This window comes from Heloderma suspectum, chromosome 1 (assembly GCF_057233095.1).
Source record: "Heloderma suspectum isolate Gila_16-S chromosome 1, 16-S_ref, whole genome shotgun sequence".
NCBI classification, from domain to species: domain Eukaryota; kingdom Metazoa; phylum Chordata; class Lepidosauria; order Squamata; family Helodermatidae; genus Heloderma; species Heloderma suspectum.
This window is the reverse complement of record NC_139458.1, coordinates 206,148,487-206,176,465: the sequence shown is the minus strand read 5'-3', so window position 1 is coordinate 206,176,465 and position 27,979 is coordinate 206,148,487. Positions and strand designations below refer to the sequence as shown.

Sequence of the window (27,979 nt, the reverse complement as noted above, 5' to 3'; positions counted from 1 at the left end):
AATTAAACCTATACTGTGTCCATCAGGGTCAGTAAGGTGCCTAAATTTGTTGTTCTAATCTTCTTGTGTTTCAGAGGTTGGCTTTCAGTTCTAGTGTGTAAGATAACGTGTGTGTACACACATATACGCACACATACTCTCACACTCTAAACATTATTTAGCAACAAACAATAAAATAGCATCCTGCTTAGTACAGCATGGTGATATTGATATCATATAAATATTAATCACCTTAAACCCAAAGAAGTCAGTGGCTTTCAGATTTCACTGTGGTGATTACCAGTTAGTTATACCATAGGCACACATATTTAAAGTGAATCTAGATTGCTTTTGAAGTTCTTTTCCCCTCAGTTATGTGGGTTAGAATAAATTAATGAAAAGGCTGAATACTTTTTTCTTTACTGTGTTACTGAGTTGTATCTTGCTTCCACAGAACCAGAGCACTTCAATGTTAAAGTCAGTATAAGCTTTGTGTGATTGGGGATTTTCGCTTAATTATCATTGAGCAGGGGGTTGGACTCAGTGGTCTTATAGGCCCCTTCCAACCCTACTATTCTATGATCACAACTCCCAAGCAACAGCTTGGTTCTGGAATCTCCAGTTTATATCAGCTAAGATGTGTAGAGCCTTATCCTATTCTCATGCAGAGTCAGTGCCTGTTAGTGCAAAGGAGAAGCTTGTTCATGATAAGCCAGTCATTTTTAAATTGCCACTTGAATTGGGTGTGTGACTCCATCCTTGAAGTTTGTTTGCTTATTTTTAGGCTACTTTTTATTTATAGTGGCTATATCCAAAATTACACTAGTGGACTTCTGCTCATACAAGAGGGCTTCCTTTTGCTCGGCTTCCCTTTGTACGCCCCCCAAATCTGCTCCAGAGGGTCCAACCTACTGGAACAGATTTGGGGATGTGCAGATGGAGGGGAATTCTCTTCTGGCTGTGCTTTTCATTATACTGGCGGATGGCCAGCATTGGGTATAACCTTTTATTTTTAGGCCCCCTTTTAGGGGAGTCTTGCCCAACCCGGTGCCCTCCAGATGTTTTGGATTTCAACTCCCATCAGCCCTAGCCAGCCTGACCAGTGGTCAGGAGCCTTTAGATTATAGTCCAAAACATCTGGAGGCTACCAGGTTGGTTTATAACAATGCAAGATGCAACCTTTCAGTTTGTGCTTATGGATAAAATAGTATAGTTATACCAGACCCTAGTAGCTACCCTGAAAGACGTTTTATGGTACAGCCCTTAAAGGACAATTTTCATAAAACAATAATAAAATATAAAACAATATTAAACCAGCCCACAACAATGTTAAAACAGCAACCTAAAAACAATACATAGGTCAGAATTATTCTATTAACATCTTTAACAGTTTGATACCAGCAGCATCCAAAAAATAAAAGAAAAACAAAAACCCAGAACAAATGGGTTTAAGATCCAACTGAAGGCTTGTACTGTAAGGGCCATATGTACATCAGTCAGAAGGGATTCCACAAGCAAAGGTGGGGGGACCACTGAGAAGACTTTTGTCTCTTGTGCCCACCAACCTAATTGATCTTACAAGGGATCCTATGAGCAGGGCTTTCAAGGATGATGTTAGAGTTTGGGCAGATTCACACAGGTAAAGGCAGTACTTCAGTCAACCTGCTCCCAAAAACCATTTAGGGTTTAATGGCCATTTACCACTGCATTGAATTGTGCTCGGAAATGCGCTGGTAACCAGCATCTGGGTAGTCACATTTTAAGGCTTTGCCTTCAAAGGCTGGCAGTCTGCAAAGGTTGCAGTAACACCAAAGGCTGCATATTCTCCTGATTCTTGTTGCAATAATGCGTTACAAATAAGAACCACTTCTCTATAAATCTATTATTATGATATCTTCCCTCCCTAGCCTTTACTATGTTAGTTAACTTAACCATATATATTTTCCCATACTTTGATAATCCAATCATCAATTGTGGGGGCTTTCAGTTTTTTTCAAGTTTGCCGATATCAGCATTCTGGTGGCTGTTAATAAATGCACTATCATCTCTATGTCATCAAATAGAGCAACTTCCTTTACATAACCAAAGAGAATAACTATTGGATCCAGTGGTAGTCTATACCCTGATATAATTTCATTTTCATCAATTATCTTTAGCCAGTAGTCCTTAATCGTTGGGCAAAAACAAAAAACATGGCCCATATTTGCTTCAGGCATTTTACATCTCCGGTACCTGTTATTAACCTTATGATAAATATGGTTAAGCCTTGCAGGCGTTAAATACTAGCAAAAAATAAATCTGAAAGAAATACAGATTTGTGCTAGTAATCTGCTCTGATATATTATTCCAGATCCAAGTCTGGGTGCTTAGTGGAATCAGACAAGTTAGTTCTCTTTCCCAACTTTTCTGGTAATTGTTAATTGTAAGATCTAAATCTAAGAGAACTTTTTAGAGCTTACTTAATAGGTTTTCCCGCTTTTGTGTCATCAAAATTTCAAAAGTGGGTTTTCCCCAAAGAGGTCCAGATTTCATTACTAACCTTAAGACTATGCTTCTAAGCTGTAGATACTGAAAAAATAAAGGTTGGGAGTATTGCATTTCATTCCGTATTTACTCATATGATTTAAATGTTCCCTTGTCTATAAGTGCTGTTATTTCTATTAGCCCGTGATTGTCCCATGAAGATAGATTGCCTAATTGCATTTCATGTCTCACCTTTTCATTATACGTAATAGCTGTTAATAGACATAAACCCAGACTTAATACTCAGCCAGTTTCAGCCAGTTGTTAAACAGGTTTTGGTTCATGGGTTCATTCTTAATATATTTTTATCAAAGTTATTACAGAACAATAGAGTGCTTTTCAACTCTGTTGAGACATTATGATGATCTAATTTGGTTACTCTATCTGGATTAAACCATGTCTTCAAATGCATAAGCATAGCTGCAACATAATAGTTTTTTTATGGATGGGAAGGGTAATCCACCATTCTTTGCTGGTTTTATTAAAGGTCTTTTTTGCTACTCTTGGTTTTTTCCCATTCCAGACAAAATCTAAGAACATTGCCAATCTCCAAGTATCTTTTGTGGAACCTTTAACGGTATGTTTGAGGACAGAAATAAAATTTTTGGAAGTACCACCATTTTTAAGGCTGATATCCTGCCCATCCATGAAATATGAAGCTGGTTCCAGTGAGCCAAGTCATCTTTTACTTCAAGCGTAACCTTACAATGATTACATCCTGTTAAGATATCAAGATTCTGTGTAATCCATACACCTAAATATCTAACCGGAGTATCTTTTCAAGGAATTTTATATTTTGGAGTAATATTAATTTTTGTAAGGTTATCCATATTGAATCCAATCCACTCTAATTTTGTAATATTAATCTTATATCCTGATACTTGACCGTATTCCTGCAACAGAAATAAAAGTTTATTATTAGTATTCATGGAATCATGTAAATAAATAACTATCATCAACATAGAGACTAATTTTGAACTCTTTTCTGCCAGTGTTTACCCCCTTTAATGTATTTTCCATTCTAATAGCTTGAGCAAGAGGCTCTATAGATAGCGCAAATAACAAAGGAGATAAATGGCAACCTTGTCTAGTGCCCCTTCTTAGATAAAATTTGTCTGAATCAACTCCGTTCACAGAGACACAAGCGTTTGGATTTGTATAGATTATTTTAACCCATTCAGCAAATTGACCACCTAAACCAATTGTATCCAATGTCTGTAACAAGAACTTCCATTCCAGGCAGTAAAACGCCTTTTCAGCATCTAAAAAAATTAGTCCATATGGTTGTTTAGATTTATTAACAGGATGAATTATATTTACTAATGTTCTTATATTCTTTGCCAATTTACGATTTTTAATAAAGACTGTTTGATCTTCTGATATATTATTAGCAATTATTCCATTTAATCTTTTGGCAAGGATGGATGTCCATATTTTGAAATCTTGGTTCAAAAGAGCAATACGTCCATAAGACTCAACTTTTGTAATATCTGTGTCTTTTTTTGGAATCACTACTATACAGGCTTCCTCCCAAGTTTTTCAAAGAGAGTGAGTTATCATGAACTCATTCAGTACACCTAATAATAGTTCTATTTCCATTAAAAATACCTTATAATATTCTGGTGTAAAGCCATCTATACCTGGAGCTTTATTGTTTTTTAAATCCTTAATTGTGTTGCGTAATTCTGTTAAGGTAGTAGGCCTCTGTAATTTATTTCATCTGGTGTTATGCTTGGTAGTTTGATCTTATTCAGATATGATTCAATATTCTCTCTGAAGGGTTGTTCTGAGGTATATAAACTTTTCTAAATCTTTTAAATTCGTTCGCTATGTCTTTAGGTTTAGTATAAACTGTACTTTCTTTATTTGCATAATCATTGTGCTGTGTTGTTTCTTCTTTAACATACAGGACAGTAATTTATCGGCTTTATTGCTGTTTTAAAAAAAAAACCCCGATTGAGATATCTTAACTTTTTCTCTACTTGGTCTCAAATCAGTACATCTAATTGTTTCCTAACACTTTCCAACCTGTATATTATTTTTGAGCATGTCTGTTTATGTTCTTGCTCTAATTTCTGAATTTTGTTTTTTCAGTCCAGTATATTTTTTTCCTTTTACTTCCTTATGAAGCTTGTTTTTTGCATTATCAATCACCTCATAAGCTTTTGAAGCTTCTCAAATAGATGATTTTGTTAGTTTAGGAGGGTTATTAAATTGAAAGTATTCATGTAGTTTGATGTTTAAGTCAGATACGTTTTTATTAACTGCTCTTCTCCAGACAGCTATTCTACACAGATAGCAGCGTGGTCCGCATGCGTGGTCCGCGTGCGTGGTCCGCGTGCGTGTGTGTGTGTGTGTGTGTGTGTATATATATATATGGTTTTATTGATGCAGATGATACTTGTTTAATTATATAGGGGGAGGCAAAAAAACATGATGATCCTTGTGTAAGAATTGTGAGGAGGAGAGAAAAAAGTATAATCTCTCTCCTGGGTATTCAAATGTCTCCACACATCAACAAGATTTTGTTTTTAAAGATTTTTTTAAATAAAACAATTGGGCAGTTTACCGCTACTGACTCTTAAAGATGATCTGTCTAATTGAGGGTTGATGACACCGTTAAAATCCCCTCCAGTAATAACTTCTTTGTCCAAATTGGCATTTATTATATCATTCAGTTTTTTATAAAACTCCTTTCGATTGTTATTCGGGGCATACACACATCCTACTAAGTAAATTTTACTTCCACAGTATATAGTACCAAAAATGAGTCTGCCTTCTGGATCAATTATCTCTTCAGAGAACTTAATCTGAGAGGAGTTTTTTTTACTATAATGGCCACTCCCCTTTTTTATTATTAGCTGAAGCAAAATAAACTTCTCCTAGATTTAAATTCTTCAGTAATAGTTCTTTTTAACATGAGTTTCTTGGAGAACTATCAGATCTACTTTTGCTTTTTTCAGTAAATAAGCACATTTCCTCCTTTTAATGGGGGAATTTAATCCTTTTACATTCAAAGATATGATTCTAAATTTGTTTCACATTTTTATTACTTGAAGGAGAGAGGGAGGAAAAAGAAAAAAAAACCAAGGGAAAATATCAATATGTCAACAGTGTTGAATAGGAAACAAAGCAGACAGAAACAGTCGAACTATCAGTGGTTTACAGAAGCCATTGGTAAATCGCTAACAATCTCTAAAAGTTGTTTCGCCTCTTCCACCAACTGGACCATAACCCACTCCTTCCCATCCAAACACTGATTTAATTGGGGTTCCTAAATGATATTTTATTTTCCTTTCTTGTAAACATATTGTCAAAAACTTTAGGTCTGTCCCTTTTTTAATGTCTCAGAGTGTAGATCAGAGAGAACCCGAATTTCTTTGTCATCAGTTTTCAAGGGGTTTCCCAACCAGATCTCTTTTGGATAGCTTCTTTAGTTTTAAGACTGATACTTTTAACAAAAATGTCCCGAGGTAATTTTTTATGGATTGCATGAGCTGAGTTAATTCTATAGGCTGATTCTATTCCTATTGCACAGCAAATATCTGGTTCAACAAATTCTTCTATGCATTCCTCTAAAAAAATTAGTTAAATGTTGCCTTTCTAGACCTTCTAGACCTCTTAAGTTTCACGTTACATTTCCGCATCTCATAATCTAATTTTCCATTCTTTTAATGTAGCTATCTCAGTTTTAGAATCATGTTGTTCAGCAGCTATTTCCTGAAGGAATCTGGTTGCTTGTTTTTTTAATACTACAAGTTCTTTGTTATGAAATTTCAATGTTTTTTTCTATATCTATAAAACATTGTTCCAAACCCTTGACTACAGTAGATATCTCATTTATTTTAGATAATACTTCTTTATTGCGTTCTTTAATCAAATTTGTTAGTAAATAACAAATTTGTTTCTCCTCTATCGTTTTCAATAGTGTTTGCTCAGTTTCCTTAACATCCTTCAGATTCTTTGGTTATGAGTGCTTTGATTTCCTCTGCTAATGGACTAGGTGTTCCTGCTTCATCTTCATCCCTTTCTGCTTTTTTGTCCTTCCTATCCATCATAAAGAAAACGTGATTTTCCCAGATGTAGGACCTGTTTCCATTCAATTTGTAACAACTATAACAGTTAATTCTGCGACTAATTCATTTAGCAACAAAATTAATCAAATTTTAAAAAATTAATTTGATTTCCATTAATCAAATGGAAAATATCAAATGTGGAGAATTTGTTAGAGAATAAAGTCTTAAACAGTAATCATTTCAGTATATTCCTTTATATCAATCTTACAAATTCATGAGTCTTCAATAACAAGTCCTATAAAATTCATGAACCCATTTCTTGGTCATAGAATCATAGAATAGTAGGGTTGGAAGGGGCCTATGAGGCCATCGAGTCCAACCCCCTGCTCAGTGCAGGAATCCAAGTCAGAGCATCCCTGAGAGATGGCTGTCCAGCCTCGTCTTGAACGCCTCCAGTGTGGGAGAGCCCACCACCTCCCTAGGTAATTGGTTCCATTGTCGTATTGCTCTAACAGTCAGGAAGTTTTTCCTGATGTTCAGCCGGAATCTGGCTTCCTGTCACTTGAGCCGTTATTCCGTGTCCTGCACTCTGGGATGATCAAGAAGAGATCCTGGCCTTCTTCTCTGTGACCACCTTTCAAGTACTTGAAGAGTGCTATCATATCTCCCCTCAGTCTTCTCAAGGCTAAACATACCCAGTTCTTTCAGTCTCTCTTCATAGGGCTTTGTTTCCAGTCCTCTGATCATCTTTGTTGCCCTCCTCTGAACCCTCTCCAGTTTGTCTGCATCCTTCTTAAAGTGTGGTGCCCAGAACTGGACACAGTACTCCAGATGAGGCCTAACCAGTGCTGAGTAGAGGGGAACTAGTACTTCCCGGGATTTGGAAGCTGTGCTTCTATGAATGCAGCCCAAAAGAGCATTTGCCTTTTTTGTAGCCACATCACATTGTTGGCTCATATTCAGCTTGTGATCGACAACAATTCGAAGATCTTTCTCACTTGTAGTGTTGTTGAGCCATGTATCCCCCATCTTGTAACTATGCATTTGGTTTCTTTTTCCTAGGTGCAGAACTTGGCATTTATCCCTATTAAATGTCATTCTGTTTTCTGCCCAGCGCTCCAGTCTGTCCCGATCACTTTGAATTTTGTATCTGTCTTCCAAAGTATTAGCTATCCTGCCCAATTCTGTGTCATCTGCAGTTTGATCAGCATTCCCTGCACCTCCTCTTCTAAGTCATTAATAAAAATGTTGAAGAGCACTGGGCCCAGGACTGAGCCCTGCGGTACCCCGCTCGTTACCTCTCCCCAGTTTGAGAAGTTTGACCCAGTTTGAGTCTTACCAGTTCAATTTACAGCAGAGGCTAATTTAAGGTCAGTCATTTAAGCTCCCAGCTCCGGTTCGGCTCCAAGTGCAGCACTCAGTGCTGCCTCAGCTGCAGGTGTTGCTTTTATGAGTGGAGCGACCCGAAAGTTGGTCTACCCTCCAGCTGGTCTCGCTGCCACTGTCGTGCTCTCTCTTTGCCCTCCCTCTCCAAACAGAGTCATGGGGCAGCCGGTCCCGTGGGTGGGATGGACGAGGCAGCTTTGGCATTGGCAAGGCTCCTGGTGCGTTCTCTCTCCTCACCCTGTCTATCTCTCTCTACCTGTAGAGCAGGAATTGAGTAAGCTGTGATGTCAGACAATCCAAATATTATCTGTCTGCCATGCTTCCTTAACCTGCAAATTGATGTGAATTATGAGAAATGTGGCTCAGTAAAAAATTGAGATAACATCTGTCTATGGTTCTTGTGGTTAGTCTATCACATGTTACAGTAGGATCTAAGGTGTTGCAAATACTTCTTGAACTTGCTTTTCCCATAAGATGTTATGTTTTGAATAATTTGATCTTAATATTTTCTGTAGCAAAGGTTTTATGGTGTTTTGATTTTAAACAGCTTGAAAGGACTATATGCATTTTCATTTGCCTTTTCCAGAAAGAAAACCTAGTGTGTACCGACTTCATATACCGTGGTCACATGAAGACTCTTTAACGTTGTCTCAGTAAGGATTTCTCATTCTTTGGTGTCTTTATAGTGCTGAAAAGTATCATAAAGGACTTTCATATGCAATGTGAATGCATTCTGACAATATGAAGGTGAATGGGGCCACATTATTTGCTGTGTCATTAGATGATCTAATTTTAAAGTTCTCATGGAGGGCCAAAGATGTTTTGGATATCAGACAGTGAAGAATAGTCCACAGTAAAATCTTGATTTCTTCCTAATATTTGCTGGAAGGAAGCATTGCTTATCACTTCAGTGAAGATAAAAAGAGAGAGAGTATTGTTTTTCTTCATGGGAGTGCTTATGGTAATATTCTAGCGGAGGCATATATGTAGAAAGGTTACACAGGAAGTTGAAATGTATGTCCCTGAAAAATCTTCAGTCTGTTGGAAGGTTCCTGCTAATAGATATTCCCTCACAAATCCAAATGTATATGGGGTTGTCATGATGCTTTCCTTGTGTATACCTCCTCTGGAATAATTCCAGAGAGTTCACCAGACCACAGCCTGAGCTTCTTCCAAGTGAACTCTCTGGAATCCCATTAATTTCAGTGGGACTATTCTACATAGGACTAACATTGGATATTACCCATAATGTTCTAGATATCTTAATTATGGATTCAAGTACGGGACTGAATCAGCCTTGGTCACCCTGATGGATGACCTCTATCGAGAGGGACAGGGGGAGTGCAACCCTGTTAATTCTGCTCAATCTCTCATTGGCTTTTGATACTATCGACCAAGGTATCCTCCTGGATCAACTCCGTGGGTTGGGTATCAGAGGCACTATGTTACAGTGGTTATGGTCCTACTTGTGGGGCTGATTTCAGAGAGTAACATTGGGTGACTATTCCTTGGCCCCTTGGCAATTGAGCTATGGGATTCCACAGGATACCATCTTGTCCCCAATCTTATTTAACATCTATATGAAGCTGCTGGGAGCAGTCATCAGGGGATTTGGAGCCAAGTGCCATCAGTATGCTGATGACACCCAGCTCTCTCCCTGTGACATCTGAATCAGGAAAGGCTGTGCAAGTTCTGGACCAGTGTCTGAACTCAGTAATGGGCTGCATGAGGGCCAGTAAACTGAAACTGAATCCTGGCAAGATGGAAGCCCTGTGGGTGAGAGGTTCCCGAGTCCAGGCTCATTGCCTGTTCTGGATGGGGTTGCACTCCCTCTGAAAGATCAGGTTCGTAATCTGGGGATACTCCTAGATCCATCATTGTCACTGGACACCCAAGTGCCATGACAGGTTGGAGTGCCTTTTACCAGCTTTGGCTGGTTCGCCAACTACCACCTCTCCTGGACAGAGATAGCTTGGCCACAGCAGTACAGGCGCTAGTAACCTCAAGACTGGATTACTGCAATGCACTCTATGTGGGGCTGCCCTTAAGGCAGGTCCGGAAGCTGGAGCTAGTGCAGAATGCCGCAGTTTGGCTCTTGTCGGGAGCTGCCCCTTTCCAGCATGTAACTCCTTTGCTGAGGGAACTGCACTGGCTGCCTGTTGGCTACCAGGCCAGGTTTAAGGTTTTAGTACTACTGTACAAAGCCCTAAACAACTTGGTATCAGGATACCTGAGAGAGTCTCCCTTACCAGCCTGAGGTCATTGGAGGGCTTGCTCCTGGTGGTACCACATGGACCTATGGCCCATGTGGAACCACCAGGAGAAGAGCCTTGTGTGGCAGCCCCCATTCTTTGGAACTCCCTGCCCCTGGAGGTCAGGCAGGCACCAACACTGTGCTGTTTCTAGCGCCTCCTAAAAACATCACTGTTCTAGGAGGCATTCTTTAATTGACCTGTCACGGATTCTATTGGTATTGCGTTTTTAAAATAGCATAATTTTAACCTGGGGTTTTAATCTTTTTATCCTTTTACTGTTTTATCTCTTTTATTCTCTTGTATCTCTTGTATTCACCACTCCAAAATCTGTTCTAGATATGGAGTGGTATAAAAATACTGTAAATAAATAAATTTATTTATTTAGAGCCAGTGTGGTGTAGTGGCAAGAGTGTTGGACTGGGAGCTGGGAGATCCGGGTTCTAGTCCCCACTCGGCCATGGAAGCTCACTGGGTGACTTTGGGCCAGTCACACACTCACAGCCCAACCTACCTCACAGGGTTGTTGTGAGGATAAAGTGGAGAGGAGGAGGATAATGTAAGCCGCCTTGGGTTCCTTGCAAGAGGAAAAAAGGCGGGATATAAATGCAATCAATCAATCAATCAATCAATCAAATAATTCTCTTTACCTCCCACATTGGCAAATTTCTCCCTTCCATGGTTGGCTTTAGACACAGTTTAGTTACTAAACTTTAGTGTTATGTCTGCACTGCTACAATTGGGGAATCCTATTTTAAACACAGTTTGCAAATGAGATTCAACCCTGGTCTCAAAGTCTATTTAATATGGAAACATTTATTAGTGGCGATGCAGGTATACTGGGCCGCTTGTCAAAATACACCTTGAATGTCTGATTTAGAGCCCTTTGTTATAAAATAACAAGTGGGACCTGGAACATAATGTTACAATGTCTAAAATGAGTGCTCCTATTTCATCTTGCTGCACACTATTTCATGTTGCTAGCAGTATCACATCAGAATGCCTTGGGTTTGTTTTTATTTAAGATTGGATGAGTGTTTGTTACAGAAAATGTTAACATATTTATATAATACAACCACTTTAGAGTTCCATCTTCAACTGAGATTTCTGCAAAACTGCACATCGCGCAGCCTGAAAATGACACTGCTGTTCCATTGTTGACTATTTATTCATCTTCAGATTGTCAATATGAAGTAAGTAAAAGCTCTCAAAAAGCAAGAGGTCTCCTATTTTCCTTCAAAACAAACGGGTATATTTTCCATATTGTAGTGAAAGACAGTCAGTGAAGGTCTTTTGAAAAACCTCATGGATGCATTACAGCTGAACTTTCCCCTTTAATTGCAAGTTAAATGAGCACATTTTAAATTATTTTATTCATTAAAAGATTTATATGCTGTTTTTCAGCTAGCAAGTTCTCAGAATGGCTAACAAAATCATAAAAATGACATAAATAAAATAGATTCCAATTATATAAAAAATGATACAGTAGAAACAAACCAACTAGGTGGCCCTGTGGAAGGCCTGGGCAAATAGCATCAATGTTGGCCCCAGGTGAGCTGCTGTGGGGAGGGCATTTCACATACTAGGCACTACAGCTGAGACGGCCAGCTCTAGTAGCCACCCACCTAATTTCATAAAGAAGGGGAACCCAGAGAAGGGTCTCAGATGAGAATGTGATACTTAGGCAGGCTCATGTGGGAGTAAAAGGGCCTTCAGGTCCCTGGGTCCCAACTGTTTAGGACTTGTAGGTTAATACCTACATTGTGCTTGCAAATGGATTGGCAGCCAGTCCAATTGTTTTAAAAAACAGCCAAGATATGATCTCTGAAGTTTCATTCATGTATAACACATTGTTGTAGTCTAATCTGGAGTATGGATCTTTGTGGCCAAGCTATCTGTGTTCAGGAGCAATTGGAGATGACATACCAACCTACACGGGTGGAAGGCACTTTGTGCAACAGATGCCATTTGGGCCTCCAGTGATACTGCTGGATCAATAAGCATCCCCATGCCTGATTTTACCATTATATTCAGAGTATTTTGTATTTTTTATACTATTTTATTTAAGTGTTTTGCTTTTAAAAGGGTATTTTTATTGTGTGTGTTAAATTAGGTAACTATCAAGACCTCTTTTCTGCAAGTTCTTGGTCAGGTAAGAAGACTTCATTTAACTGAGAACCTTTCTTAATGCATTCTCTGCATAAGGTTAAGAGGTAGACGTTTTGTAACTTAAATATGTTTTATTGGATCAACTACTACTAGTGTAGTGTGTGTCTGAAGCAACAGGAAGTGGTAAAAAATATATTCATAACAGTGCTGGCTAATGCCTCCCAAAAGTATGGGTGCTACACAAGTCTATCCATTTTGCCAGACTATTCCCATCCATGGAGCCTCATGGGTGAAGGTGTAAACAAAGAAAATGCTCTGTTCATCTGAAGCAACTATTTTCAACCTTGGGACTCAAGATGATGGTGCTGGACTATAACTCTTATCACCCCCAGCCAGTACTATGTATTGTTAAGGATGATAGGAGTTGTAGTCCAACATCTGGGGACCCAAGCATGGGAAAGGCAGATCTTAGAGATTCAGCTATTGCATGTGTAGGAACATTTTCCTCAACCAAGCAATACCCTCCACCAATCACGTCCAGTCACTGCGGCACAGCTTACATGCAGATCAGACAAGCGGCTTGCTCAAGATCGTAATCTCAATTTAAGCTCCCAAACACCAAGCCACTGTCCTTAACCATCATTTGATGCTACAGCACAATATCATTTTAAAGATGGCAAAGTAGTTATGTTCCCACCAATGTCCTATCCAAATCAGCTTCCCTTCATGTCATAGGAATGCAGGTTAGAGACTCACCAGCCATCAAGTGATAGAAGCCTCATTCTTAAAGTTAAAGGAGATTGATTCCTCAAAGGAGCAACAGGCAGACAAGGGGATCTGAGTCTTAGCACTCAGATGTTGTGACTTGCTTAACACTACGCGGTGTGTCCATGGCAGCACTATGGTTTCAAGTGGAGATTTGCAGCTTATGGCAACCTCCTCCTGTCCACGATATTACAGCAGCATCTTATGTTTCAAGAGATTTTGATTTCATCTTCCATCAGAAGAGGCTGCAGGCAGCATTAAGACTACTGGAAAAATGCAGGGAGGCCCTGCCCACTCCCTTCCCCAAGCTCTGCCCCCTGGCCTGGAGGCTATCAGGTACTTGAGGAGGAGGTGGGGAGAGGAATCCCTTTGTTAACTCCAATCTGTGATTGGAGATAACAAGGGGATTCCCCTGGGAGAGCAGCACACTCAACTAGCACTTATGGTAGGAGCTCCTGCAAGTGCCAGCTGGGTGTGCTTCACTCTTGCTTCTTGTTCCTCATGTGAGAAACAAGAAGCAGGAGTGAAGTGTGCTGCACACTTGTCTGGCACTTGTCTGGCACTTGCAGAAACCACTCTTACATGTCCCTTCCCTTTGTGCATTGCCCTAATTGGGATGGAGCGCGAAGGAGGTGTGCCACCCTAATTAGGATGGCACGTTCCTCCAAGCACTGGCCAAATTCCTTTCTCCTTGCAGAGCAAGGGCTTGAGATATATAGGCGACCTACCTGGGACTGCAAAAACAGGGAGGAGGGGAGGGTTGTGAAGCACCTGTCAGGTTACACCACATTGTTGATGGGTAGCAAGTTGCTGATTTGAACAGATAGCTAAAGTTATGGTTCTGAATGTTTTGATTGTGAACTGACCATCCTTAATTATAGCCTGAAACCTGTTGATTGTATAGGCACACTTGTAGAAATATTGCTGCTCTCACATTTCCACCCCCATGAGCTAATCCTGATGTGCTTGTTAAGAAGCACATGTAATTTGAGAACTGAGTAATAGTTTGATATGTCTGTGTGCTTTTATATTGCCATTGGAAGGCATAGTATTCCAAGAAATGAATAAGAAAATAAGCTGTTCCTAACTTTAAAAACAAATGCTGTCAAGAGAGCTGGTGTAACATATTGGTTAAGCATATGTTTTGAGAATCTTTGATCCAAATCTCAGTACATCCATGAATTCACTGGGTGTCTTCAAGCAAGCCACTTTGTTGCAGCCCCTGTTAATATAGACATATTACACAGATTTCTAAAAATTACTTCATGTAGACATAATACTTAGGAACAAGTGTTATGTTAAGTACTGAATTGTTCTCATTATAAAGATGGGGTGATTTTTGCATGTTCCAGTTTTCCATAAAATATCTTTGTTTTGTAGGTTATAAGGTTTCATGGTGGCGCCCTTCCTGTGTACATTATTTCTAATATTCTTCTTGCCTATGGAAGACAGTTAAGGTCCCTAATTTCAACAGGTAACATTACATGAAAAGATTTTTAAGCGCAGGTTTGTTGATCATAATAAAATTAGAAAACAGTATGTCATAGTGCATTTCATTTGTAATTATGAGATCACCTTGTTATTCCTCTTAAAAATAATACTGAGATTTGTTGTAAGGTAGTGCTTTTAGGAATTAAAAACAACAAAACTATTAAATGGTTAGAACGGAAGTCTTAGTTTATTGACTTTAACAGGAATATTTTTTACAACAAACTGTTTACAATGCAGAGTAGAGTTTTTCACAGTCAATACTTTTCTAAAGCTTGAAGGAGATTGATAATCTTTATAGTGCTCTTTTATTGAACATGCAAGCTGAAAAAAATTGAAATGTACACCTCGAACTAGGAATCTTTTGTCATGAATAGTCTCAAGGATAACGGCCTGCTTTCCGCCATAAGATCGGGTCAGGCTGTCACGTTGGAGGTAACTACCTGGGATTGTGTGTAATCTAGAGGCTCCTCAGCCCTTTGCCCAAGGCCAGATGCAGTCCCTGCTAACTAGAAAGTGCCAACTGGAGTTGGTGTTCCAGCCTCTTGGAGGCCAGGGCGGTCCACCCAGGGACTGAGCTAGTGATTAGCTGAAGCAAAATCTGCCCTGGGTTGCCAGGGCTGGGCTTTAAAAGTGGGCTGAGGTTGAGGCATTGTGTCTCCCTTCATCCTGGTGGTCCTGGACCTGCAGACGGCTGGTTGTTGTCCAAGGAGATCCATGCTTAGGTATATAAGGATAGCCCAGGTAGATTTATTATTTTGGCTTGGGTGTGAATTCATGAAGCTCTCTGTATATGGTTAAGTGATTTATCTTTGTGCCCTCTGTGTAACTTGCTACTCCCATTCTTCCCTTTCCCTCTACCCCTTTATTTTGATCTTAATAAAACTTTATCCAAACTTTATTGGTGTGATCTCTCTGCATAACCTCAGTGCTAATTTCAGTGCCTCTTGGCTTATGAGGGTGGCTACTGGGTATTTTGGGGGACTGAAAGGCCGGGTTTGACCAGTCCTGTTTTTGGGAAGGGGCCCTGGGATCAGGTCCTGGGCAGTCCTCCCTCGCGGGGAGGTTAGGTCCGGTCCCGGTGGCGGGATCCTTTTCCTTCACAAATAGTCATTGTCTAAAATTGAATACAGCTAGGATCTGCCTTAATGGGATGGATTGATAAGGAACATTTTACTGCAATGGTATATATTTAAATATACTTAAAATGTATTTCTGAATATTTAATTTAGTTTGTTGTGGACATCTGATTTAAGATCATTTTTCTTGTTCTAGGCCAGTGTTCAGATTTTGTTCCTGCACTTACTAAAGCAGCCAAACCCTATAAAGTAGAACCTATTGTGAATATTATTAAATTCTTGTTGGGGTAAGTTCCTTTCTAATATATTTTTCCAGTACTGAATATAATTCTGCTTAAAGTAAAAAGTTATCATCTTTGTATATTTTCTATAATATGTACGTATGTTTAGAACATTAGTTTTGTGACTAAGATTAATTTTTGGTAGCTCAAGTAATAAAAGCAAATGGGTATAATGTTGTGCATTTTTTTCAGGCTTAACTGGTTCAAAGGAATCTGGAATTTATTATTCTTACCAGAGGTGGATGCTGTTACACTGAACAACCAGGACTTGTGCTTTCCATTTGTATCCCTGATTCTCTTTATGTTTGGGACTGGCATAGCCTATTGGGGCGGCATACTCTTCAATTCATCTGTAAGGCTCTCATCCTCATTGCACTTAGTTTTGACCAGGTAAAAATCAATATATAGACTACTACTAAATGGGTGAATTGGCCAAAGATTATCAGTAACTGAACTAAATTATGGGATAGTCCTCAACTAATTGAGAGGATGAGTCAAAGGAAGGGTAACTTTCAGGGGGTTTGTAGAATATTGTGCAATGTTTCATCTTGGTCCATAGCATCTTTGTCAGATGGTTGTAAGACGTTTGAGTAATAAGTGGAATTAGCCAGATTGTCCTTACAGCTAGGGTAAGAGAGCTGCATATAAAGAGACAGCTTTTCTGTGACAGTCTGTGCAAGCTTTCAACCTTATCAAGTTCTATGAAAGGAAAATATAATCATAGAATTAAGCCAAAGCATAATTTCAATAAGCATTTCACTCCCCCGTCTCCATACACTGTTTTAAGAAACTTTTTCAGTCTAATGTTTATTTCTTATATAAGAGCAAAAATTAATTGCTCTTTAGTCTTCTTTAGTCTATTGTTTTTGCTTTCATAAAACATAAGGCAGTATTCCCTTATGTATGATTAGTAGGCCTGCATGCTTTAATCAGTTTTATGGGTAGATTAATCAATGAAATGATAGTTGATTCATTGCTTGAAGATTAATTTAGTTGATGAATCTAAACGGTAGAACATTTTTTGTAAGCCATTTTGTTTCTTGTGTGTTAGTGTAATAGGAATTAGAAAGTATTAAATATTTAGTATTTTCTTCCAGCAATGAGGGCTAACTTTGTTTGTTGTGAACTTTTGTTCACACTGCCATCAATATCTCAAAAAGGCACTTACATGGAAGTTTCGGTAATGCATGAATTCCTTTACATATAATCAACTAAAAATTTAATTAAAACACAAACACTAATAATTAGTGGTGAAGTAGTAATTAACGAACTTATTTGAAACAGTTAACTTCAGCTGAAAAGCTGTTGGTTCATAGTTGGGTATTAATTTAAAGCCCGTTGTCTTAACATGGTTGCTCCACTTAATGCAATTGACAAGGCACTAGCATGAGCAACCTCTACCTTACACTATGCCAATGGGTTTTCCTGAGAAACTCGTCACACCAGTTTACACTATTGCTGTAGTGTAGCTAGAGGTTGCATAGCCTAGCACTACATCAATTGCATAAGCGGAGAGGTAGCATTGAATACAGCTCCAAAATTTAATCATGCTCAAATTGACCATTGTCAGATTACTTACGTCGTTGTCTCTTTCCAGTTCAAGTGTCATTTTTGTCCAATCATATTCTGAACATGTCTTATAAAATCTTTTTCACTTTCTGAAGGAATCAACCATTTACTCTCTTTCTGTTCTAGATCGTTCAATGGTTGATTTCCATTTTCTCACCACAGCCTAATCAGAATTGTTTTTTATTATCCTGCTTTTCTTTTTGAAGATTAGATATCTTTTCTGGGCTCAGATAGGCATTTAACTTGATTTTCCATTTTAGTCCTTGGAAATTGCAGTGAATTTCTACACCTACACCTGATTGTATCAGCCAGAACAAAATATATAGTTGCCGTTGTTCACAAGACTTGGCTTGATTAAACTTGATTTTACCCCCCTTTTATCTCTCCATTTACTCTTTTAAAATTCTTTGTGGTCATACAGTGCTCTTTCTGCAAATAATAATGTTCTTTAGGACTCTGCTTTATCAAAGTAACTCTGCTCAGTTTATCCACTCAAAGTAAAAATAAACATGCGTTAGATTTTGACCACGGAAGTCAGAAAACACCTGTGTCCTTCCTCATTATTTGTCCAGGAACAAATCCTCTGTAGAAAAAAAACCTCCCAAACAACTAACCCACCCCACTGTGTTTGTGCGATTTGTAATCCTGCAGGACTCAGTGCCACTTTGGGAACTGTATGTAATTGAAGAGCAGGCAGTGGGCTAAATCCAGTGTTACGTGAGCTTGTGCAACAGGAGTTTCTCCTCCCCTTCTCCCCGCTGCAGCCACCTGCATGCTCCCCAAACCTGCTCTCAAGGGTCACCCAACCCTCTGGAGCATATCTGAGGGGGGCGTGCAGGAAGATGAGGAATTTGATCCGCCAGCAGTGTCGTTCCACTGGTGGAAGAACACCATCAGATACAACCCTATACATTCCCTACAAACCTAAATAAAATAACTTTTGGGGGATGGGTAAAGTCACTGATTTTCCTGTGAGGTGAACCTTGATTCCCATTTTTAGAATTAACATTTTCAGCATGTATTGGGAAATAAAGATATGAAAATATACTTTCAAAATTGCATTATGACACAATGCCGTCGTAACATATCTCTCCCAATGCCCCCCCCCATGTTACTCCATGGCTCAGTTGGAATGCAACATGAACCATGGTTTGCTGCTACATGAACAAGCCTCAGTCTTGTGCCTTCCACCTCATGTGCTGTGATTCCCTCCCTTCCTGTTTCATGACAAACCATGGTTTGACACTGCATGTGAAGTGGGGAAAGTATGGTTTGAGCACACCATTGTGTGTAATGATAAACTATGGTTGGCAAGTAACATGAAGGGAGGGAATTGCAACGGGAAGGGGGATGCACACAAGCCCAAGACTTAATTCAGACATCACTGCAAACCATGGTTATGTAGGGCGCAGTCCTATTGATTGCTCCCTCACCACTCAGAAGCTCCTGAACTTGGAAGCTTCTGGGTTTCCTATGCCCTGCTGGGCTGAAGCCAGCAGGGTGTGAGGAATGACAGAGGTGATCTTTACCTCCCTGTCCTCCAATCTCCTGTATTTTCACTAGATGAGCTTTTTAGTCCTTCTAGTGAAGCTGCTTTGGAGGGGGAGGGAAGGAAGCTGGAGGAAGCTCAGGATAACTTGTATCCGGGCTTCTCCAGTCTCCTCCCTGCCCACCAGAACACCCCAGTTCCTGAGGCTCCAAGGTTGCTTTTCCAACCTCAGAGGGGCAGCTGGCACAGTTCTTGCCACACCGGCTTGGTGCCGGGGGTGCTAGGGTCATATCTCTGACTCTTCTTCTGAGGTTGGAGCGTAGTCTCTGACCTCTGAGGGTTTTACAAGCCATTTTATAGCCCCTGGGATGCTCTCCCAGGGAGCACAGAATTGCTGTCTTAGTTGTGGTTAATATGTTATCTGAATTGACAAATCATGTTTTGTGACTGGCCAGCAAATGAATTGAAATTGAAATGAATTGACAGTCATAGTTATGGCTATTGCTGCACCCCCAGAGCCTGCTGCATCACAGATACAGAAGTGAACTTATCACCTTATGAAGCTTGAGTGCTGAAAGGATGTGGAACAAAAGCAAACAAGCACCTGTAACCCATGGTTTGAAAGTTGTAAATTTGGGAAGTCAATCCATAGTTTGGCAAGAGGTCTGGACTGTTTTGCAACATGGTTGATATGTATGAATGTATTTATTTTGCATTTGCTAGACCCTCTGGACTTCCATCAGACAACCGTTTGATTACACGAAGAAGGTTGTGTGTTGCTGCTTCCATGTTTTTTCTTAGCTGGACTACGTGTGGGGCATTGGCTATAATAATGACTTATTTTCACTACATCTTCAAGGTATTTAACCAGCAAGCTGCATAAGGTGAATTGGTGTCTGATTAAAATATTGAAGTTTTTAACACCTCGGGTAGTTTGTTAATCTTTTCACTGGGAAGATGCTAAGCATGGATGGGGAAGCATAAGATCATGCTTGACCTGCCTCTGGGTCATCTAGCCCATCTGTGTATAGGTGCATATCTGCATAGGATATGCACTTGTGCATACCAGGCCAACTCATTTGGCCTGCGTGGTTGATTATCAGTTGTGTGAGATATCAGTTGTATGGTTCAGGCCCACAGGCATGGGCATTTATGCATATAGGGCCTATATAAACAATGCTGCCATGCATGTTCAGCTAGTGAGCACAGGGATGTGGCTGGTAGATGGGGCATGAAGGTCCTCCACCACGCACACCTTCTACACATTGTGAAATTTGTCCAAACTGGCCCCATGTGTCATTCAAGCAAGGTGTTCGAGAAGGTGCTAGCCAACTCCAGTCACCCTTAGATGAAGCTGATTTTCTAGGCCCAAATGCTCGCCTGCCTGGAGTGGAACGGAAGCTGCTTTGGTCACCCTGGGGGATGACTTTTGCCAAGAGAGGAACAGCGGGAGGGGGACTGTGGTCCTACTGCTTCTCTCGGACCTCTCAGCAGCTTTCGTTACCATTAACTATGGTATCCTTCTGGATCGGCTGTCTGAGTTTGGTGTTGGAGGTACTAGGGAATTTCCTTAGGCAAATGGGTGTGCGGCTTATGCAAGGGTAAGTTTAGATCCAAGCCCATCAGTCCCCTTCTGCCCTTTCCTCACGGTTCAGTCCAAGGAGAATTTCTGATGAGTGTGTGATGTTGCAGTAAAAATAAATAAATGTTTCTTTGTTTTTACAGGTTATTAAATTGCAGTCAAATGTCAGAACAGAACTAAGCGTCCTTAATACGGTAAGGTTTTTAAGTGTCTGTTTTGTTTTTCTTATGGTGAGCCCTCTGCCATTTTCTTGAACCCCAGCGTACGCAAATGGCGGCAGCTACCGCCATTTGTGTATGCTGGGTTTTTTTTCCCCCCTGCCGTGATAGGCTACGTAAATATTTACATAGCCTATCATGGCTCAATACAGGGACGCAAATGGCGGCGGCTACGACAGCTGCCATTTGCATCCCTGCAGGGCTGCCCAGCGGCTGGATGTCCGGCTGCGGGCAGCCAGAGCCGGCCGGTGGCTCCGTGGCTTGGCTGCAGAGTGGAGCCGGCCGGGCAGGATTCCGGGGGGAGGGACGGAGTCCCTCCCCCCCACAGCGGATGCCCCTCAGCGGAGCAAGGTAAGGGATTCGTACATCCCTAGACTGCTGTAGTTCTCTTTGGTGAGGGGGGGGCGATGGGGTCTCTTCCTTTCCCTGAAGTTCAGGCTTGCCACTCTAATCTCACAACTTCCCATCGCACCAGTCTGAACTTTCTCTCCCCGTGGTGCTTTTGTCAAACCAGCTTTTATGTTCTGAAAGAAGTCCTTCCTACTCTACCTCTGCTTCCTTTGCATTTTGGCTTTGTCTAGTCTTTCTGTAGGGCAGCCTTCCCCACCCTGGTGCCCTCCAGAGGTTTTGGACTTCAGCTCCCCTCAGCCCCAGCCACCATGGCTGATGGCCAGGAATGCTGGGAATTGTAGTCCAAAGCATCTGGAGGGCACCAGGTTAGGGAACCTGTCTAGGGAATGGGCAGACATGTGTGTTTTCATAACAACCTGCAGCGCTAACATGATGACAACACTGGTATAGGAGGGCCAGGAATTGGCAACAGTTATACTATTCAGTCAATTACTCATGCAGCTGAGAATCCATGAGGGGGGAAGAGTGAGGATGTAGGTTCTGTGCAAGGGTCTGAATTTTTCAGAGAGCCTTCTTGAGTACAGTAGACTCCCCACTGCAGAAGTTCTCCCAGGAACATATGGAGGGTGGCATAGCTGAGAACGGTGACACAACAGAGGGGGTGGGGCTAACAAGCATGTCCCTCCTCTTCCCCCTCATGTATTCTCAATCACATCAGTTTAAACACTTGAATAGGGCTTCTATCTTGGCACATCACTCCTAAATTGTATGCTGACACTTTAATTACTTCACTATAAACTTTATAAACTCTTACTATTGCTGAACCACTTTGTAATTCATATATTTGTATTTTTATAGTCCCCAAAGACCTTGGAACAAAACTCAGAGCATTCCAAAAAGGAAATGGGAAAGAGCTGTGGGTCAATGGATGGCATTTCAGAAGCAGGAACATCGTCTACCAACAGCACAGCCATTGACAGCGTTGCAGACAGTCTTAAGATGCATATCACCATCATCAACATGCTCACATGGGTTGTGCTCCTCAGTTGTCCATCTTTAATTTATTGGTTTAAAAATCTCAGGTAACCATCCTGAATCTGCATGTTTTACACAGTGGGGCTGTTCGCATGATGCAATTGTTTCTGCATTATCTTCTACTTGGCTTGTTTAAAATATTTTATCCTGCCTCTTTGAAGCTCAAGGTAGCTCACAATAAATCAAAGTCAAGTTTGTGTTGGTGTTAAAATGCCAGCCTCTTTAAGTGGTTCTTTGTGCTGAAAAACATTTCATTGTGCAATTAGAGTGGCATCTGCACCACCAACTTTTATCGCACTGTCTAGTTTTCCCTATTCCTGCGCTTGCTCTTGTCCCCAAATCTCCTTTTGCTTGCTTGATCAGATACTGGTGTATTCTCAGCCACCTGTTTTAGTTTAGTTACAGTGTTCTATGGTTGCAACTAAGAAAATAAAAGTAACTTTGCAAGTGAGCACAGTTGATTACAAAACCCATGTATGTTTTCTCTCTCTTTTTCAATAGGTACCATATCAGACTTGATCCTGATCCATGTAGATCTGTTGCTCTTATCCTCATAGCCATTTTGGGGATACTCATGAATACAAGTACCACAAAAGTTAAATCAAGGTACTTTGGTACATAATCTTCATTGTTCAGTTGTGGTGTTTTGAAGGTCTTTTCATGTTGTGCCGTCTTTCTTTGTATTATTCAGTGGGTTGCATCCAAAGGTGCTCTCCCACAGACTGAGATCCTTCAATTTGTGGAAGGGGCTTTGATCCAGCAAAGGCTTCCAGAAATAGAAATGTGCTGAGGTGATTTTCTCTGGTTTTCCTCTGGAGTCCCCAACTCCAACTCCCACACTGTTCTGGAGGTGCAACTCTCTGGAGCAGATTTTCAAGAAGGAGCCAAGAACTGAGCATGCCTCACTCCAACCTCATGGAGCTTTGGCTCCAACCCAGTAATGTTTGCTTAAATGTTATTTGTGATGCAAATGTTGTCGAGTGTGGTTCAATCATAGAATGAGTTTTAGGTCAGGTAGACCTGGGTTCAAGTCCCATTTCTCCCAAGGACTCATGCAGAAGTCTCAGACTCAACTTCCATCTCCTAAAATGGGTTGTTTTTGAAGTTGAGCGCTATAGTATTGTATAGCGCTGTGGCCAAGTAAAAACACCTTATAATTCATAAGCTGTAGAAGCAAGTAATTCAGTTTGTTCTTACTACTAGAATGCTTATGTGGCTTTTCAACTATATCTTGCAATGTAAATGTCATTTGTATCAAGTGTGCTTTTCCACTGCCAGCAAAAACTGGTTTGGTGTGAAAAACCAGTTTTGTAATTCAGATCAAGGGCAGCATGCCATTTACATTTAACTTTATGTTAGTACCTGAATTCTTCATATCTCTTGTAATCATGTTGGAATACTGTTAGCTGATAACTCTCATATAAAACTTATTACAGTTGTTTAAGACTCACTGTATAACTCAACATACTGGACACTTGATTAAATAAGGCTTTTATAATTTTGCATGAATGCTGTGAATGCTTCATCTCCAGGCCTACATAACATGTTCAGATTGGAGCCTCCATGCATAGAGCCTAAGATATATAGAACCAAGTGTCAGGCAGCAGTTATGAGGGGACTGCAAAAAGATGAGGAGGTGCAATCCCAGTTTCCCACAACTAGTTGATTCAAGAATATCATTCTACGGAGTAAGTCATTTATGCAAAATACACAGTAGTGGGTTGTATCCAACTTTAGTCCTATGTAGAGTAGGCCCATTGCAATGAATGGGACTTAAGTTAATTGTGACTAACTTTAGTCTCATTCTTTTCAATGGGACTACTCTATATAGGACTAACATTGGATACTACCCTGTATCTCCCCAAGAATATATGTCCTTCTTATGCCATGCATCTTAATGGCTTTACTAATAGCTGAACTATGTTGACTTTTTTTCCCTCTCCCCACAGTAAACTCCTGAAGATCGCAGTGCACCTTCCACTTCCTTGTTCTGTTGCTGTTGTGACTTTTGCACCAATGCATTTATACCGAATACCATACTTCATAGTCGTTCCTTTTTTTCTTCATGCAATATGTTGCGTTGTGTAAAACATTAGCTTATCAAAGCACTGGGCCCACCAGCAAGAGGTGTGGAAGTTTGAACAAAGGATGATCTAGAACAACATGGTGATTACATGAAAGTCAACTGCTGTCAAAGGCAGAAGTGAGAACAATACACAAGATGGGAAATGTGTGGTGGTGATGGAAAAACATTTGAAAAACATAGTAAGCTGTAGACTGTTTGTTTTTTTAATAGCTGTAGAAATGTAGGATTCAGTAGGCACATCATTCTTAGTCTGTGTCTGACACTAGTGATAGAATACTGCTTGATTTCCTTGGTATTGAAGCAGTTTTAAAAAGCAGTTTTAAATTGATATATATGTTCTAAAGCACAGTGAGTGCAGTTGACAAATGACTGGAAGCAAACAGTTGCAAAATTGAATAGCCAATAATAAGACAATCTAAATGTTCTTATCCCATTATAGGCAGCTGTCACAGCGTTGTCCTTCCTTGGGTCTATACTAAGCTATTAATGCAGTTGCTGCTAGACTGTTGGTGACAAATCCAAAGCTATATCAGAGCCTGCAGATGGCTGAAATCATTGAAAGTGGCTCAGTACATCAACATAATGTAACATAATCATCAATGTAACATAATTTAGTAGTGTACCAGCAACAGTCCTGTACGCTCTTTGTACTGTTAAACTGCAAAATCTGAAGCTCGGGGCAGATTCACAGGTTACTGTTTCTATGCAGAGAATTCAAGCTAGTGTATACTGAAACATGTAGCAATTCACACTAAATAGCTGCCCAAGTGTATACTTTGGCAACAACTGTGCTTGGGAATAAAATACTGACACGAGTTTCCCAATATCTGCATATATTGAAGACCAAAATATACATTTGCACCACTATTTGAAGGTAAGGATTTCAGTAAGGCACTTCTGGCTACAGTAGACATTTGAATATCCAGGGGGTGCTTCCCACATACAAATCGGCTTCTTTAATGAAATCCCATAACATATAATAACTTTCTCTTCCTCTCATATGGGTCATCCACCTTTACCTCTGTCTTTACTGGATTCAGCTTTAGTTTTTCCTCATCCACACCAAAACTGCCCCTGAATAGCAGTTCAATCCTGAAATCTGGACTACTTCCTCCAGTGGCAGCGTATAGATGTTAACACAAAATGAACCCTTGAGATACTCCATAAAGCAACTTGTTTCTGATAAGTCACCCAGCAACTGTCTGGTCCGCCAAGAATCACCTAAAGGCAGAACTATGCACTTCCACACGAACTGTTAATGTTTCACCAGTATAGGGATTGGTTTTTTAAAAGTATACATTAAAAATCAAGTATTTATCTCTGTGTACAAATAAGTTTCAAAAGAATCTGTCCTCAGATAGTCAGAGTGGCAAATACTGATCATATATAACCATCTATAAAGCAGTAACACATTCTCTGATACATAAACAGATTGTACAGGTGTTATATCCAAAGGCAAATATTGTTCCTCTTGCATTTCACCATCACCTTAAAAACAGGCAATTATTTCGTAAATGTAACCAATCAAATCCAAGTATAGCTGGTTGACCTATTTATTTATAGCTGTATGTCTGTCTTACTTATTTCTACTGCATCCATTGCCTTGATACCTAAGCTCTGATCTTACATAATGGCTCACTTCCTCCTCCTGTTGCAATCTGGGAAGAGCCATATCTCTGAACCAAGTTACAGTATGTATTTTGTCCTGCCTTTGTCAAATTTGTATTATTCCTGCCTGAAGTGCCTCAGTTGATTCTGGCTTCTGAGTGTTAAGTCATTCAATTGTCTTCAATTTACTTGAAATATTTTCTTAAGTATAAAAGTCCTAGTGCCAGCTTGCTAACAAGCTTAGTTGTTAAAGCTGTGTATGAACCATTAAGAGCATTCTAACTATAATCAGTATTTTAAATTAAACACTCTAGAGGAGGATGGGTAGAACACAGCCTATGGACCACCAGTGCCCCTGACCCCCCGGTCCTCTTCTGCAACCCCCTCCGCTGCTGCCAGTAAAAAAAAACCCACAGCAGTTTGCTGCCAAAATTAGGTGGCACATCACTGTGGAGCCTTAGAAAGGCCAATTCAGCTTGTTTCCTTGAAACAGCAACACCATGCCAGGAGTGCGGCCTGTGGGAGAAGGTCTAGGGGCTGAAAATTGGTCCCCAGACCACCCAAAGTTGCCCAACCTTGCTCTAGAGTTAGGCTAGTTGTATGGTCTTAGTATCTTTACATATTTTTTGTCCTATAAATGTAAAGCCTGGTATAATTCAGAAACAAATTGAGCAGCTTCTGGGCTTGACATCCTATTAAGAGTATGTCCTTGTTTCTCTTAGCCAAGTCCTTTGGGCAAACTGTAAACTCTTAATTCTGAGATCTAATTTTGAGCCAGTTATGTGGTACTAAACCTGTGTATAGAGATAAAAACTAAGCTCTGTGTGTGCCCGTGTGCTGCTAGCTGGATTGTTTACAGCTTTTGCAAGGAGTTCCTCCTTGCACTTGATTGCTGTGCTGGGCTCTTTCCCAGTAGCTGGCAACACAAGGACATGCCACAAACCATGCAGGGGCCTTATTTAATGCATTGAAAGATGCATTGAAATCTGCTGTATGCCAGGGAGAAATTTGGCAGAGATTTTTTTCCTCCTGTCAGAATGCTACAGCACCAGAAATGGCACTTGCCAAATGTTTCATTGTCAAGCGGTTACTAAGGGTGCGCTTCAAAGTCATGCCCTGGCACAGCTACGTGGAGGCGCGCCGCTTCTGATTACAATGCAGATGGCAGCTTCTCCTTTTAAAGGACATGGTCAGGCTCAGGAGCTGCTTGACTTGCTTCTGAATGATACCTGGCTTTGCTTCATAACTTTTAACTATTCTGCAATCAGGGGAGGAGTGAAACTTCTTCTCCCCAAGCTGATTGAACCAAGTCAGGAGCCACACGTGCTCTTCTTAACTAGGTCATAAAGGCCAGTGGTTAGTTTATGGCAGTGGCAGGCTCTTGCTTTCTGGCACACCACCGCCAGTCACTGCTATTCAGACGGAGGACCGGAAATGTGGGTCCAGTTCCAGAACCCTCTAATCTACTGTAGGAGGGTAGTTTGTTTAATGACTTACAGATTACTAAGAAGTCAACACCCTTTTGTATTATTTGTCACAGCATATGACATGCTATACCTACACTCACAAATAAGTTCATATGTGAAATGGGTGAGTTGATTGGACTCCCATCAAGTTCTTAGCGAGGTAACATCGTCATACATGCTGTGTAAATTGTACATAGTTATGATAACGTACTTTTATTATCTTTTCTATGTATTTTTCTACCTAGTTATAAAGCAGTGCATTTATAGTTCTAGCTTCTGCAAATATTTTGGAGGGTGCTTTTACACTTTGGGTCTCTGAAACTTTTTTGCATTTTGGATCCCCTTCCCCACCCTTTTTTTTTTAGAATTACATTCCTTCATAAATTGAAAACAAACAGCTAACAGTGCAATCCTACCCATGCCTACTCAGAAGTAAATCCCATTCTGTCCTATCAGTGTCTACTCAGCAGGGGTAACGGGGCCTCAGGCACAATCCCATAGACCAAGGGTCCCCAACATGGTGCTCATGGATACCTCCAACAACACCCATAATATTTTCCACTCCCTGCCTACTTAAAAAAAAAAAGTTAAAATAAAAATCTTGAAAAGTGTTGGGGCAATCTTTTTTCTATCTCTAGTCTTGCTCTTTCTCTTCCCACTACCCTTTTGCCTTGCTATTTCCCCCTCCCATTCCATA

At 40.4% G+C, this 27,979-nt stretch overlaps 1 protein-coding gene across 3 annotated transcripts in view; it reads left to right on the top strand.

The window, feature by feature from the left end:
- PGAP1 (post-GPI attachment to proteins inositol deacylase 1) overlaps nucleotides 1-27,857 on the top strand; it is a 62,197-nt gene extending 34,340 nt beyond the window's left edge. For 2 of the 3 annotated variants that reach the window (XM_084816670.1, XM_084816679.1), the window contains exons 17-27: nucleotides 8,491-8,557; nucleotides 11,241-11,349; nucleotides 12,270-12,308; nucleotides 14,411-14,504; nucleotides 15,794-15,884; nucleotides 16,071-16,268; nucleotides 19,660-19,795; nucleotides 20,662-20,712; nucleotides 21,946-22,169; nucleotides 22,624-22,728; nucleotides 24,072-27,857. In XM_084816670.1, coding sequence (XP_084672796.1) covers nucleotides 8,491-8,557; nucleotides 11,241-11,349; nucleotides 12,270-12,308; nucleotides 14,411-14,504; nucleotides 15,794-15,884; nucleotides 16,071-16,268; nucleotides 19,660-19,795; nucleotides 20,662-20,712; nucleotides 21,946-22,169; nucleotides 22,624-22,728; nucleotides 24,072-24,210 — 1,253 coding nt within the window. In that variant the 3' untranslated portion in view covers nucleotides 24,211-27,857. Of the gene's footprint in view, nucleotides 1-8,490; nucleotides 8,558-11,240; nucleotides 11,350-12,269; nucleotides 12,309-14,410; nucleotides 14,505-15,793; nucleotides 15,885-16,070; nucleotides 16,269-19,659; nucleotides 19,796-20,661; nucleotides 20,713-21,945; nucleotides 22,170-22,623; nucleotides 22,737-24,071 lie in introns of all 3 variants that reach the window. The other variant, XM_084816686.1, reaches the window with a different exon arrangement.
- The last annotated feature ends 122 nt before the right edge of the window (nucleotides 27,858-27,979 follow it).